This window comes from Ipomoea triloba, chromosome 3, assembly GCF_003576645.1.
Source record: "Ipomoea triloba cultivar NCNSP0323 chromosome 3, ASM357664v1".
Classification (NCBI taxonomy): Eukaryota; Viridiplantae; Streptophyta; class Magnoliopsida; order Solanales; family Convolvulaceae; genus Ipomoea; species Ipomoea triloba.
This window is the reverse complement of record NC_044918.1, coordinates 3,562,343-3,575,413: the sequence shown is the minus strand read 5'-3', so window position 1 is coordinate 3,575,413 and position 13,071 is coordinate 3,562,343. Positions and strand designations below refer to the sequence as shown.

Genomic DNA, 13,071 nt, shown 5'->3' with positions numbered 1-13,071 from the left:
AAAAAAAAAAAAAAAAAAAAAGTCTGGAAAATAATAATTTATGTTTAATTGTATATTATCAGCCATTTTACCATGGTAATGATTATTTCTTTTTCATTTAAAAAAAATAAGTCAAATAGGCCTTTGAACTTTACTCAAAAGTAGTAATTAAACACATAAATATGTTATTTTGGAGCATTATATTGAAGCTCAAAAATAGTTTGGTGACATGTAATTGTAGGTCACTAGGGTTCTGTCAATCCTTCGATGACCCTTTGACATCTCAGGCGAACCTCCAACCAATTTTTGACAAATTTTGAAATCAAAAGCAAGCGACCGTCAAACAACCGCCAGTTGCATTTGGAGAAGGCGACCACGTTGGTTGCTTTCTCCATTCGCCGGAGAAGGCACATCAACTGGACAGCCTTCTCTAATCTTGGATATAATTTTTGAATATAATTTTTCTAATGATGATTTACAGTTTTGTTGTTTGAGAGATAAAAATTGTAATTTTTTTAAAGGTTGGCTATGTATTCTACCATGGCTAAAAAACATGAATTAAAATGATTAAAGTTGCATAATTCAAAGAGTAAAACTACATTTTTTTTCTTTAAGATAACAAATAAAAAATATGTCTAAGAAAGTGTGTTTTAATTTAGTCTTCTAGACAATAAAAATTGTAAGAACTTCTACAATGTTAAAAGGTAAAGCGCCTACTATTATTAACTAAAAGGGTTGAGATGATAATATTTTTAAATAGAATGATCTTTATTTATAAAAATATCACCGTACCTTTCTATTTATAATAATAAGTACAATACATTTCATTATTGTCAAATTTACCTTTAGAAAAAAAAATAGCAACAAACAATTAAGTTCTTGAAAATCTTGAATATTGATGCAATGCAGGTGAAAACAGATGCCCTATTTGTCATCCAAGGTCTTGGCAATCCTAGTATTAATTCCTCTTTTGATTTAATCTTGAAGATATTCATAACGATTCACATATTAGCTAGAGATTAGAGAAACCTTATTCAATGTTGATTGTAGGGAATGACCTGATTAACTTTTCATCTGGACTCTGATCTCTTTTGGATATAATTTCTATTGATGGTTCTAATTAATATATGCAGTGTTTCTTGTGTTTTTCTTTTTTTTTTGAAAAAAAAAAGTTATTGACCAAGTTAGGGAATTGTAAGTATGAAATATTTGGCTTAGAGACATTAATTGATGAATGTGAAAGCTATCTAAAGCATAAACTTGTGGGAGAGGGACACCTCAACCTCTCTCTTCCTAAAAGTCAAAATAGGGAAGCTTCAATAATGAATAATAATCCCACTCAAGTATTATTACATATACATTATGACTATCTATTTATTTATTGTTTTTATATTTAAAAAGGACAAAAGAAATCTATATATACAATCAAAAGTCTTGAGCTTTCTCTCTCTCTCTCTCCATTGTATATTTATATAGTACATGCAACCTAGCTAAACAAATCCAAATAATCCATGGCAGATCAGCAGAGAATTCATCCGGTCCCGGACGCGGATCCGGAGAGGTCGCCCCGACCCACAGCTCCGCTGGTGCCCCGAGGCTCTTTCCGGTCATCAGAGAAAGGCGACCCGGAGCAGCAACCGCCGCCGTTACGGCGGACAATCCCATACTCGCCTTCAAAGCCACCAAAGAGAAGAAGCTGCTGCGGGAGATGCGTGTGTTGCACGTGCTGCTTTCTCTTCTTCCTCATCGTCGCCATAGCCGCGTCGGCCGGCATCCTATACCTAATTTTCCGCCCCAAAATCCCTAAATACTCCGTCGACACCCTGAGAATCACGCAGCTCAACCTCAACAACGACAACAGCCTCTCCGCCACGTTCAACGTCAACATCACGGCCAGAAACCCCAACAAGAAGATCGGAATCTACTACGAGGGCGGCAGCAACCTCAGCGTTTTCTACGCCGGGACTAAGCTCTGTGAAGGCTCACTCCCCAAGTTTTACCAGGGCCACCGTAACACCACCGTGCTGAGCGTGAATTTGAGCGGACAAACGGACAACGCCTCCGGGCTGCTGCAGTCCCTGCAGGCGCAGCAACAGACCGGAACTATCCCGTTGAACCTCCGGGTGAAGGTTCCGGTGAAGCTTAAGGTGGGGAAGTTGAAGCTCATGAAATGGAAGTTCCTGGTGAAGTGCAGGGTGAATGTGGATAGCTTGAACCAGGATAGTGTTATCCGGGTTAGGGATAGCAGTTGCAAGTTTCGCTTTAGACTCTAGGCTATGGGTCTGGTTTTTTCACGTCATCATCACTTTTTATATTATTTTTTCATATTATTATGCATTTTTTTGAAGGCTTTCTTCATAGATTATCATTTGGAGGAGATTATATTGTTTTTTTCTTGGGATAATAATGATGATGATATACTCGCTATATATACACACATCATCTGTATTGTATATTTATAGAATGTACCACTAGCTTCTATTTGTTAGTATGCTATGTATAATAAATTTCCTTCTTCTTTAATTTTATTGTTATTTTATACAGAGTATATATTAATTCTTTTGATTACTATCAACTCTATTAGAGTTTAATATATGTTAAATAAGTGTGAATTAAGTACAAGGTGCTGGGCATATATTTAATTTAATATTTGAATAAATTGATTTTGTCACCCCAAGTATGTAATTCTGTGTTGAAAAAGTCCAGTAATTGTATTTTAAACCAGTATGGTGGATATATAAAAATTGAAGCATTTTGAAGGGGTAGAATATTTCGACAAGTAATTAAGCTGAACAGTTCAGCACACGCTTAAGATATACCGGAGTTGAATAGATAGTTGGGAGACAATTATAGTAGATTTGACTGAATAATTATATAGTAAAACACTCTTAATCAATTCATTATACGATTGATCTGAACAACTAATAATTTAAACAATTGTAACACTTGACTAACTACACCAATTAGTGCAAGCGGTGTAATATAATCTAACATTGTGCCAATGCCACTCAATTGGACTATAATGCACATAGGTAAAAATATTGAATTCAATCAATTAGCTAGTCTAACTTATGACCTTATAAATATATTCTCCTTTATTTTTTCTAATTGTTATATCATGGACCAGAGTTCATATTGCATTGTGAGCCCTAATACAAAAATTATGTACCTTTATTTTGTACTTACGGTTAACACAGTTTATGTACATGTAAACAAATACTTGATAATTGGTGACACATAGTATGATAACAATGTAAGGTAGATCTGATTCATGTATAATTTGCTTATTTTTCAATGTGGGCTAAACTACTTAATCAGGCCCATACTTCCTATAATGGGCTGAAGCCCGCTCTAAAATGGGCTATGTATTCTGTTTTCATATTACCCGGCCTTGTTGATGGTATCATGGTGGACATTAATCTGACCACTCCTTCGAGATTTTTTTTCTTTCTTTTCTCTTTTACAAATTACAACAGTAGTTTTCTTCTGTACTTTCAGAGGCTAAAATCAATGGAAGAAACTAAGAACTAACAATCAGAGTACAGAAAGTAGTTGGAGAATGGCATTGATATCATTTTCTTCTCCTCCAGCTTGTTGCTGTTCTCTCACTGCTGCCATTAATGGCGGAAAAGCTACTTCTTTGGCTAGCCCTTTGCGCTATAACCGTCTTCTTATTCAAAGACGAAGTCTTTCTTCATATGGTAGCAAGAATCTCCGGTGTTATATCAAGGCCAAGACGACGGGTTCCAATTTGGAAGAGAAATCCCAATCCTCAGACTCAGAAGTGGAGTGTGTGGGTACTGGCCTGGACGTGGAGTGCCGCGTCACGCCTTCAGATGGAGTTTCCGAGAACTCGGAGCTCAAAAGTCGAGATTTGTTGGGGGAAATATGGGAGTGGGCTTTGCTAGTTTCGCCTTTCTTCTTCTGGGGCACGGCTATGGTGGCAATGAAGGAGGTTTTGCCCAAGACTGGGCCTTTTTTTGTCTCTGCATTCCGGTTGATTCCTGCTGGTATGCTTGTGGTGGGCTTTGCTGCTTCACGGGGCCGGAATTTCCCTTCTGGGTTTAATGCTTGGTTTTCCATCACACTTTTTGCCCTAATTGATGCTGCTTGCTTTCAGGTTTTCATTCTTGTGCTTTGAAATTAGTGTGTGTTGATAATTTGAGAGTATTGATTAACCTTCCTCTTTTCTTTTTTCTCCAATGGTGGACAGGGTTTTCTTGCTGAGGGGTTGGAGAAGACATCAGCTGGTTTAGGCAGTGTATGTTGAACTAATCTAGAGAGTTTTGCATCTTCAAATCTGAGTTCTTGAACAAGTTATGTTTGGCAAAGTCATTGTTTTTATGTTCCAATTGTTGCAACAAAATTAACAGAGCTTCTAATCTAGTTATACTTCATAAGTTCTTTGTGAATTGTGAGACACATCTAAATTCTCACTTTAACATACTCTATACATGACTTGCTGTGCCTATGAGTTAAGTTTGTTATGTTCCGTGCTCTTATTTGAATTGTAAAGACAGTTAAAGGTCTCTGTTTGTTTTTCTTTGCTGAACTGGGGTTAAAGCATTTGCTTTGGTGTCTCTTCAGCTAAACTAGACTTGACACCATTTAGGAATTTGATTGTTTCAGGTAATTATTGATTCACAGCCTCTGACAGTGGCTATACTTGCTGCTTTGTTATTTGGTGAGTCTATTGGATTCGTTGGAGCTGCAGGGCTTGTACTTGGGGTTATAGGTCTTTTGCTTCTTGAGGTATGTCGTGTTTCATGATGTGCTATATTCTTGAATACCTACTAAGTAACTTAGCATATACTAGTGATTGATTATTTTTTGGCATCAATTTCTTTTATGATTTCAATATTTCATACAGTTGCCTGCCCTAACATTTGATGAAAGAAGCTTTTCACTTTGGGGAAGTGGAGAGTGGTGGATGCTTCTTGCGGCACAAAGCATGGCAGTTGGCACAGTTATGGTCCGTTGGGTTTCCAAGTACTCAGATCCAATCATGGCTACTGGATGGGTGAGCCTTTTATAACTTAGTTCTTCATCATAAAAAATGTTGTTTCCGTAACCACTATTCCCAAAGTCAATGAATGAGTTGGGTGCGTTTAACCGTTCCACGCTCTATCCATGCCCTAGGTCTATCACTTCCTTTTTCTCTTAGTTATAGCTCAACTTGAACTTCTTTAAGCAAACAGCTCCCTTCTTTTCCTACACAAATGTCCATACTTCCTGTTCCCTTTCCCAAAGTTTGGTAAATTTTGAGATCATTGGTTAGTACAATCTTTATTGCAGCATATGGTTATTGGTGGCCTCCCTCTGGTGGCTTTCTCAGTACTTAATCACGATCCTGCCCTTAACGGGAGTTTGAAGGAGCTTACTTCAAGTGATGTTTTGGCACTGCTATATACCTCGGTTTTTGGAAGTGCCTTAAGCTATGGTGTGTACTTCTATAATGCCACAAGAGGTCAGTTTAGCTTCAAATTACAAAAGCCATACCGTTTAACCATCCAGATTTTACGTCATCTTTGACCGACTGTCTAAATGCATTGCAGGCAGCCTTACAAAGCTCTGCTCTCTAACCTTTTTGACTCCCATGTTTGCTTCAATATTTGGGTAAGATATCTAGACAGAACAATAAATCTATCAAATGCACTCTACTACTTGAGTTATAAATAATTACAAGCTCTAATAATACATAATTAGAAATGAACAACTGATTTTTGGTTGGTATATTTGCTTAATTGCTTCAAATGCTGTGAACTGTGGGATATGTTATGAATACATTCATCAACTACACCTATAATATCAGGTTCATATATCTTGGTGAGACCTTCACACCTGTTCAATTGGTCGGTGCACTGGTAACTGTGGGAGCAATTTACATGGTTAACTATAAAAGCGATGAAGCGTGAAATCTCGTTAGTTGGATCAATTCTTCTACAGACGTTTGAACTTTGAACAATCTAATCTGTCAAGTCAGGATAGGAGGCCATTGAACAACAATACCTCACGTGTGCGAAAACAGGAGCAAGGAGCAGGTTTTTTTTTTTTTTTTTTTTTTTTTTTTTTNTGTCTCTTCAGCTAAACTAGACTTGACACCATTTAGGAATTTGATTGTTTCAGGTAATTATTGATTCACAGCCTCTGACAGTGGCTATACTTGCTGCTTTGTTATTTGGTGAGTCTATTGGATTCGTTGGAGCTGCAGGGCTTGTACTTGGGGTTATAGGTCTTTTGCTTCTTGAGGTATGTCGTGTTTCATGATGTGCTATATTCTTGAATACCTACTAAGTAACTTAGCATATACTAGTGATTGATTATTTTTTGGCATCAATTTCTTTTATGATTTCAATATTTCATACAGTTGCCTGCCCTAACATTTGATGAAAGAAGCTTTTCACTTTGGGGAAGTGGAGAGTGGTGGATGCTTCTTGCGGCACAAAGCATGGCAGTTGGCACAGTTATGGTCCGTTGGGTTTCCAAGTACTCAGATCCAATCATGGCTACTGGATGGGTGAGCCTTTTATAACTTAGTTCTTCATCATAAAAAATGTTGTTTCCGTAACCACTATTCCCAAAGTCAATGAATGAGTTGGGTGCGTTTAACCGTTCCACGCTCTATCCATGCCCTAGGTCTATCACTTCCTTTTTCTCTTAGTTATAGCTCAACTTGAACTTCTTTAAGCAAACAGCTCCCTTCTTTTCCTACACAAATGTCCATACTTCCTGTTCCCTTTCCCAAAGTTTGGTAAATTTTGAGATCATTGGTTAGTACAATCTTTATTGCAGCATATGGTTATTGGTGGCCTCCCTCTGGTGGCTTTCTCAGTACTTAATCACGATCCTGCCCTTAACGGGAGTTTGAAGGAGCTTACTTCAAGTGATGTTTTGGCACTGCTATATACCTCGGTTTTTGGAAGTGCCTTAAGCTATGGTGTGTACTTCTATAATGCCACAAGAGGTCAGTTTAGCTTCAAATTACAAAAGCCATACCGTTTAACCATCCAGATTTTACGTCATCTTTGACCGACTGTCTAAATGCATTGCAGGCAGCCTTACAAAGCTCTGCTCTCTAACCTTTTTGACTCCCATGTTTGCTTCAATATTTGGGTAAGATATCTAGACAGAACAATAAATCTATCAAATGCACTCTACTACTTGAGTTATAAATAATTACAAGCTCTAATAATACATAATTAGAAATGAACAACTGATTTTTGGTTGGTATATTTGCTTAATTGCTTCAAATGCTGTGAACTGTGGGATATGTTATGAATACATTCATCAACTACACCTATAATATCAGGTTCATATATCTTGGTGAGACCTTCACACCTGTTCAATTGGTCGGTGCACTGGTAACTGTGGGAGCAATTTACATGGTTAACTATAAAAGCGATGAAGCGTGAAATCTCGTTAGTTGGATCAATTCTTCTACAGACGTTTGAACTTTGAACAATCTAATCTGTCAAGTCAGGATAGGAGGCCATTGAACAACAATACCTCACGTGTGCGAAAACAGGAGCAAGGAGCAGGTTTTTTTTTTTTTTTTTTTTTTTTTTTTACTTGTACATATTTCCATATGCTGTAAATAAAAATGGCACTTTGGGTGCTATTAATAGGCTGAAAGAAGCACTTGCAAAAGTGAAGAATATATATCTGTCAAGTTTTTACAGTGTAGTTAGAATTTTGGGAAGGAGCTTAAGATTGTAAAGTGTCTAAAGACTAGTCCTCTCTGAAATTCAATGAAGGCCATTTCTGTACCAAGTGCCCAAGTATGAATGCTGTACTAATTTATTGATTCATATAAAATTAAAAAAGAAAATATGGCTGAAACTGACATGTTCATTGACTTCCAGTTATACAAAGAACAATAACTGATTCTACCTAACCAATCCCTTGAAAGAGCAACCTGAGTTGCAAGTTTGCAAAGCACAAACACAAATATATTCTCAAACCAAAGCACAGCTAAAACTCTAATAGATTATAGTTGCTATGCTCAACTTGTGGCCATAGGTGATACATGGAGGCCTCTGGATCCAACTTTGCCATGCCCTATTCCAGTTTGCTGGTTCTCAAGATCCCGCTTTTTTGCAGCCAACCTCCTCTTACCTTCATCCATTTCATGGCTTGGCTCGGAAACAGCATTCCTCTGAAAGCCTAGTGGGCTCCGGTTATCATCCCTGCTGTAATAAGACCTTGAAGTTGAGTCACCAGAATTTGGTTCCCAGGAGGCAGGCGAAAGCCAATGAGGCTGACCGCTCACAAAACTGTTGCTTCCCGAGGATTCTTGATCTTCGGTGTCACCCCCTTCGACATTTCCCCGTCTCATGGTGACATACTTGTGAATGCTAGGCTCCATTAAATCATCACCTACAGCTACCTCAGACTCCATGAATGGATCTTTCGCCCCCGACCTCTTCTTTCCAGGAGGGTTTACTCCATTATCATTCTTGACAAACTGCTCCGATGTGAAGTTTCTTCTTCTGTCCTCGGAGAAAGCATTGGTGAGATTGGAGCTAGTGGTGGAGTTGAGGTCAGCCACGGCCTCAAGAATCGAGCAGGCCTTGGTGACACAAGCCGGGAGGCTAAAAGCTGGCGCGTTAGGGGTGTTCTTTTGGTGAAAGTTTTGGATGTCTTCTAGCAATAATGCTGTGTAGTTTTGGTTGGAATTCGAGTTCAATAGAGCTTCGGGGTTAATGTCTAAGTCACGCGACAACCTAGACGACCTGCTTCTTGTTACTCCCTGAGGTTTAAGGCTTTCAGACCCTGGAACAACAACATTCACTGCAACATTCCCACCAAGTGCTTGGACTGCTTTAGCCTCCTCCATTATCACCTGCTGCTCCTTGCAGCTAACCTTGTTACCAGTTCCTTGCACTTTCCCATTGCTTATATTATCACCATTCATCTTCTGCACCTGAATCATCAAGAAAATATATTAAGAACGCATATACTATAACAAGAAGGCCAACAGACCGCTCCCACTGGCCAATCAGGCCAGTGATTACCAAATCAACAGTCTGACCAACTTGGTAAGCAAAACTATGAGAGTGAGAAGAGTGAGAATACCTGAGAGAGAGTGGTGTTTTTGGCAGGCTTAGTTCCTGGTTCAATGACAACATTGGTGTCAATCTCACTCAGAGGGTTTCTTCTGTAAGGAGAGTGTTCGGCTTTCCTAGAATTGCTTCGGCTAAGGGATACGGGCTGGTTCTCATTCGAAACCCTTGCAGAAGTTCTGGCAGGGGAGCGGGCACGGGGAGATGCAGCGGTTCTTGAACCGTCAGCACCACCCATACCCACATTTCTCTTCACCTGAATCCTCTTGACAGCTGAAGCTGAAATGGGCTCACCAGCATCAATGCTCTTATCCATTGCCAGAGATGAAACAGTGGCAGGCACAGAAACCATCTTTCCAGGCCTCCCATTGCCATTCCCAGAAGCAACTGTTATGGGTGATTCAGATCTTCTCCCAGGAGATCTGCTCACCCTTCTCCCACCTCCATTACTGCTACCTCTTTCTCTGCTCCCAGATCTCTGCTGCTGCTGTTGTGTTGCCTGCTCTCTTTCCCTACTGGGAGTCCTTCTTCGGGACGACGAAGAAGGGCTAGCGCTCCCCCTCGGCTGACGCTGTCGTTGTCTGTGCCTGTGGAGCCTCTCTGTTTCCCCTTCAACATTCTCCTCCTCCGGGTTTTCCCCTCCATTTTCATTGTCGAAATCGTAACTCCTCTTAGAACCAGAGTATTTCTTGGTAGAAGATCCAATGGAGCCTGAAAAGGCAGCCTTTCCAGTAGAAGAGCTGCGGCTAAGCCTCCCACATTGGATCAATATAGCGTCCACCTCTTCTTTAGTACAGCTCGAAGTCCTCACCGGAGCTGATACCACTATCCCGTCCTCCTTACCCGACCCACTGCTAATTCCACCGCTCCTTACCGGCTCAGAAACCTCAGCAGTCTTCTTGGAATCACCCTTTTCTTCCCGGTCCACCTCGTGGCTCTTCCGGTGTTTAATGACGAAAATCTCCTTCTTCACAGTCCCCTCTTCAGATTTCTTCACCAGGGGAGGAGGATTTGAATTTAGGGATTTGGTTTCTTGCTTGGGTTTCGAAGGAATTGTAGACTGCGAAACTGCAGGAGCAGAAACAGAACTAGAAGAAGAAGCGCTCTTCTTGCTAAAACAAGTACCCATTTTTCTTATTCCTTCCAAAGAAGGGAGAAATGGGAAAATTACAGTAGGGAGAAGTGAAGGGATGTTGAAAACTCGAAGCTTGAAAGCCTCTAACGGATGAGAGAATTTGAGAAGAGAGCTTTTGGAGAAAAAGATGAAGAAAAGGGGGGTCCAGAGTTCAAGAAAACCACTGATTTTAAAATGGAATGAGAGAGAGAGAGAGTGAGAGTGAATGGATTTCAAAATTTTGACTCATAGGCGGGCCAGCCAACAACATGAGAATAGAGCCGTTATCGGTTCTTTCATGGGGTTTTTGAAAAAAAAAAAAAACATATAATAACGCTGTCAGGTACCTGCCACCCTTGCTTTTAAAGCATCCTTATCTGGGGTGTTTTCGCAGTAATTGAGAAGTTTTTGTAAGTGTGATTAGGAAAGAGAATGTGGGAGAAAAAAAAGAAAAAAGAAAACAGAACTAAATCTGACATTAAACATAAAAAAGAATTAAAAAAAAACATAAAAGGTGTATAACAGTCGCCCGCTGGGGCGGCAGTGCGCGCCAAGCGCAGGCGCGCACTGATGCTTCACTTTTTTTTTTCTTTTTTCTGACAATATTTTGTGATTTGCAGAGTGAATTCATCCCTTATAAACTATCTCCTACATCAGTTTTGAAGATATTCACAAGTTCATTCTCTGCCATTATTTCTCTATTCTCCATTGATGGAGATGCTCTTAAACATTTGTTTCCTCCATATTTTGGTTTAGTAACATGTTACGATTGTACTCGAACATATCTCACTTGATTTGACCAATTTAAAATAAAATGTGATAACTACACTGCAAATCTGCAATATGTGAGTTCAAATTTTACCAAAAGAATGTTTAAATTTGTTCATTGTAGACACCATGATAGAAAATTTTGAAGTTATTTGTCACACCCCGTTCCAAAGTTAACAATACTTTTAGTTCTCCAAGTATAGTATTCTGTAATTTTTATTGCTTTTGATCATCCACTTTAGAATTGACCAATTTTGGTCATTCAAATATTGGGTTGTTACTTTTGATTTGTTGATAGGGTCAAATCTTAATTTCATTATCCTATCCCCTATATCATCTTAAATTTGAAGAAAAACAAACTAAATCATTCCAAGTTGTTACAATATAGTTTTCACATCCTAAAACAGTAAAACATTCTTATTGCACTTCCAAATTTGGGATGACTAACTGTTTAGGATAAATGAGGCTATGTTTTTAACGTTTTTCTCAAACAACCATCTTACATAAAATCAAACAGACTAGAATTGGTTGATTTTAAAGTCAAGAACTAAAAATAGTAATGTCATTATATTCAAAAGAGAAACTAAAAATGGCATTAACTTGCACAACTCAGCTTTGGGTTTGTAAAATTGTCTTTATTTTCTTGAAAACGGTTGGATTAAATTTGGCATTGAATTCAATTGACCAGTTCAAAAAATGGACATTCCTGGAATACGAATATGCAAAGGTAGCAGGTGGGAATCTTGATCCACTCTGGTAAGGAGAATCTTTTAAGCTTGCTTGCAACGGTCGTGTGATCTGGTTGAGTGAAGAGCATGTGGGCCACAGTAGTTGAGATCCAAAATTGTATTTGTAGTTGAAGTGTTTGGTAGGACTATGCTGTCATGCCGTATAGGAAAAGGACTATGAATTTATGATGTAGATAGTAAGTACTTCGCCTACCCTCTCATCTCCAATTATGTTTAGGTGTCTTCACTCTTCACATTTTGACTCAATACATCACGCAAGCACTTTGGCTGCTTTAGGGCCGGGGTTGCATATTCACATTCATCGCCTGGATTCCATGACATGACGCATTATGTTAGAGATACATAGAGCTTAGAATGTTACAATTTGTATATATAGTCTATATAGTTTTACAGTACAAAAGATAATGTAACTGATAGACATATATTAACATATAGAGCATCTTAGTTAACCAAATAACACGAGCAATAAACCCAAATAAACAGGGATAATGGCATAATAAATTATTAGAACCGTTAGGACCAGATGGAGTAGATGACAATCAACTGACTAATTTAATAGGTTTGCGATTGTCAAGTTAATAGAGTATTTGGGAGTTAAGATTGACTCAATAAGTCACTGACAAAAGAAAGTGTTACGTAGCTTATCCCTAACCTGCCAATGGGGACATGCTATTTCAGTACTTCACTATATGAAGCTCACTTACTGAAATTATCATGGCACTGGATGAAATCGAGTATAAATAGTTCACCTATGCCTAGCCAATTGGACTCCTTTGTTGTTACTCATTGTATTAGACTCTTATATTGCATCCAATAGAACAACTTTGGCTTGTTTTAGATCAATTTGTACTCACTTTATTAATACATTCTTACTTCATAATCTTTTGTTTTGTAATATAGTTCTAAACCCTTACACCCATTAGAGCTGTCGAAACGGGCCGGCGGACCCCGCCCCGCCAAAGCCCGCCATATGGCGGGAGCGGGCTAAAAAGCCCGCCAAAATATGGGCCTATGGGAGGTTGACCCGCCCCGCCCCGCCTTAAACCCGCGGGCCTTGGCGGGGCCTACCTAATTTTACAATTTTAAATTTAAATAAAAATTAATACGAGTATAAAAAAAGTAATAAGTGTATACTAAAATAATTTGGATATTTTAAACATATATTAATGCATTTGTAAATTTTTAAACACAATAATAACAAATAAATAATCAAATACATAATGTATTAATCCAGAAGTAAATAACAAATACTAAATTATTTTGAACTTCATTATATATATATATATATATATATATATATATATATATATATATATATATATATATATATATATATATTTATTTATTTATTTATTTATTTATTACTGTTGTATTTTATTTTAATAAATTTTTATTATAT

The 13,071-nt window shown here is 38.3% G+C and overlaps 4 protein-coding genes across 4 annotated transcripts; 3 read left to right on the top strand and 1 right to left on the bottom strand.

The window, feature by feature from the left end:
* Window positions 1-1,423: 1,423 nt before the first annotated feature.
* Window positions 1,424-2,502, top strand: LOC116012312 (NDR1/HIN1-like protein 6). Its single transcript, XM_031251829.1, has one exon. The coding sequence runs from the start codon at window positions 1,491-1,493 to the stop codon at window positions 2,250-2,252; it is 762 nt and encodes a 253-aa protein (XP_031107689.1). The 5' UTR covers window positions 1,424-1,490; the 3' UTR covers window positions 2,253-2,502.
* A 943-nt stretch (window positions 2,503-3,445) lies between these two features.
* LOC116012394 (WAT1-related protein At3g02690, chloroplastic-like) lies at window positions 3,446-6,004 on the top strand. The gene is made up of 7 exons (XM_031251925.1): window positions 3,446-4,099; window positions 4,193-4,240; window positions 4,609-4,731; window positions 4,850-4,999; window positions 5,275-5,446; window positions 5,535-5,595; window positions 5,792-6,004. Exons 1-7 carry the CDS (start codon window positions 3,539-3,541, stop codon window positions 5,892-5,894), a joined length of 1,218 nt encoding a protein of 405 aa, XP_031107785.1. The 5' UTR covers window positions 3,446-3,538; the 3' UTR covers window positions 5,895-6,004.
* Window positions 6,005-6,096: 92 nt separating this feature from the next.
* LOC116011988 (WAT1-related protein At3g02690, chloroplastic-like) lies at window positions 6,097-7,745 on the top strand. Its single transcript, XM_031251441.1, has 5 exons — window positions 6,097-6,228; window positions 6,347-6,496; window positions 6,772-6,943; window positions 7,032-7,092; window positions 7,289-7,745. Exons 2-5 carry the CDS (start codon window positions 6,407-6,409, stop codon window positions 7,389-7,391), a joined length of 426 nt encoding a protein of 141 aa, XP_031107301.1. The 5' UTR covers window positions 6,097-6,228; window positions 6,347-6,406; the 3' UTR covers window positions 7,392-7,745.
* Window positions 7,746-7,794: 49 nt separating this feature from the next.
* Window positions 7,795-10,288, bottom strand: LOC116011987 (uncharacterized protein At1g65710-like). Its single transcript, XM_031251440.1, has 2 exons — window positions 9,055-10,288; window positions 7,795-8,902 (listed from the first exon to the last, which is right to left on the bottom strand). The coding sequence occupies exons 1-2, from the start codon at window positions 10,168-10,170 to the stop codon at window positions 7,982-7,984; spliced, it is 2,037 nt and encodes a 678-aa protein (XP_031107300.1). The 5' UTR covers window positions 10,171-10,288; the 3' UTR covers window positions 7,795-7,981.
* Between the last annotated feature and the right edge of the window lie 2,783 nt (window positions 10,289-13,071).

Excerpts from the sequence above, each read along its gene's own strand:
- LOC116011987 (XM_031251440.1), bottom strand. The coding sequence starts at position 10,170 with ATGGGTACTTGTTTTAGCAAGAAGAGCGCTTCTTCTTCTAGTTCTGTT. Across the intron at positions 8,903-9,054 it reads AAAACACCACTCTCTCTCAG|GTGCAGAAGATGAATGGTGA; the intron begins GTATTCTCACTC and ends TTGATGATTCAG.
- LOC116012394 (XM_031251925.1), top strand. The coding sequence starts at position 3,539 with ATGGCATTGATATCATTTTCTTCTCCTCCAGCTTGTTGCTGTTCTCTC. Across the intron at positions 4,732-4,849 it reads TAGGTCTTTTGCTTCTTGAG|TTGCCTGCCCTAACATTTGA; the intron begins GTATGTCGTGTT and ends TATTTCATACAG. Across the intron at positions 5,447-5,534 it reads CTTCTATAATGCCACAAGAG|GCAGCCTTACAAAGCTCTGC; the intron begins GTCAGTTTAGCT and ends AATGCATTGCAG.
- LOC116012312 (XM_031251829.1), top strand. The coding sequence starts at position 1,491 with ATGGCAGATCAGCAGAGAATTCATCCGGTCCCGGACGCGGATCCGGAG.
- LOC116011988 (XM_031251441.1), top strand. The coding sequence starts at position 6,407 with ATGCTTCTTGCGGCACAAAGCATGGCAGTTGGCACAGTTATGGTCCGT. Across the intron at positions 6,497-6,771 it reads CAATCATGGCTACTGGATGG|CATATGGTTATTGGTGGCCT; the intron begins GTGAGCCTTTTA and ends TCTTTATTGCAG. Across the intron at positions 6,944-7,031 it reads CTTCTATAATGCCACAAGAG|GCAGCCTTACAAAGCTCTGC; the intron begins GTCAGTTTAGCT and ends AATGCATTGCAG.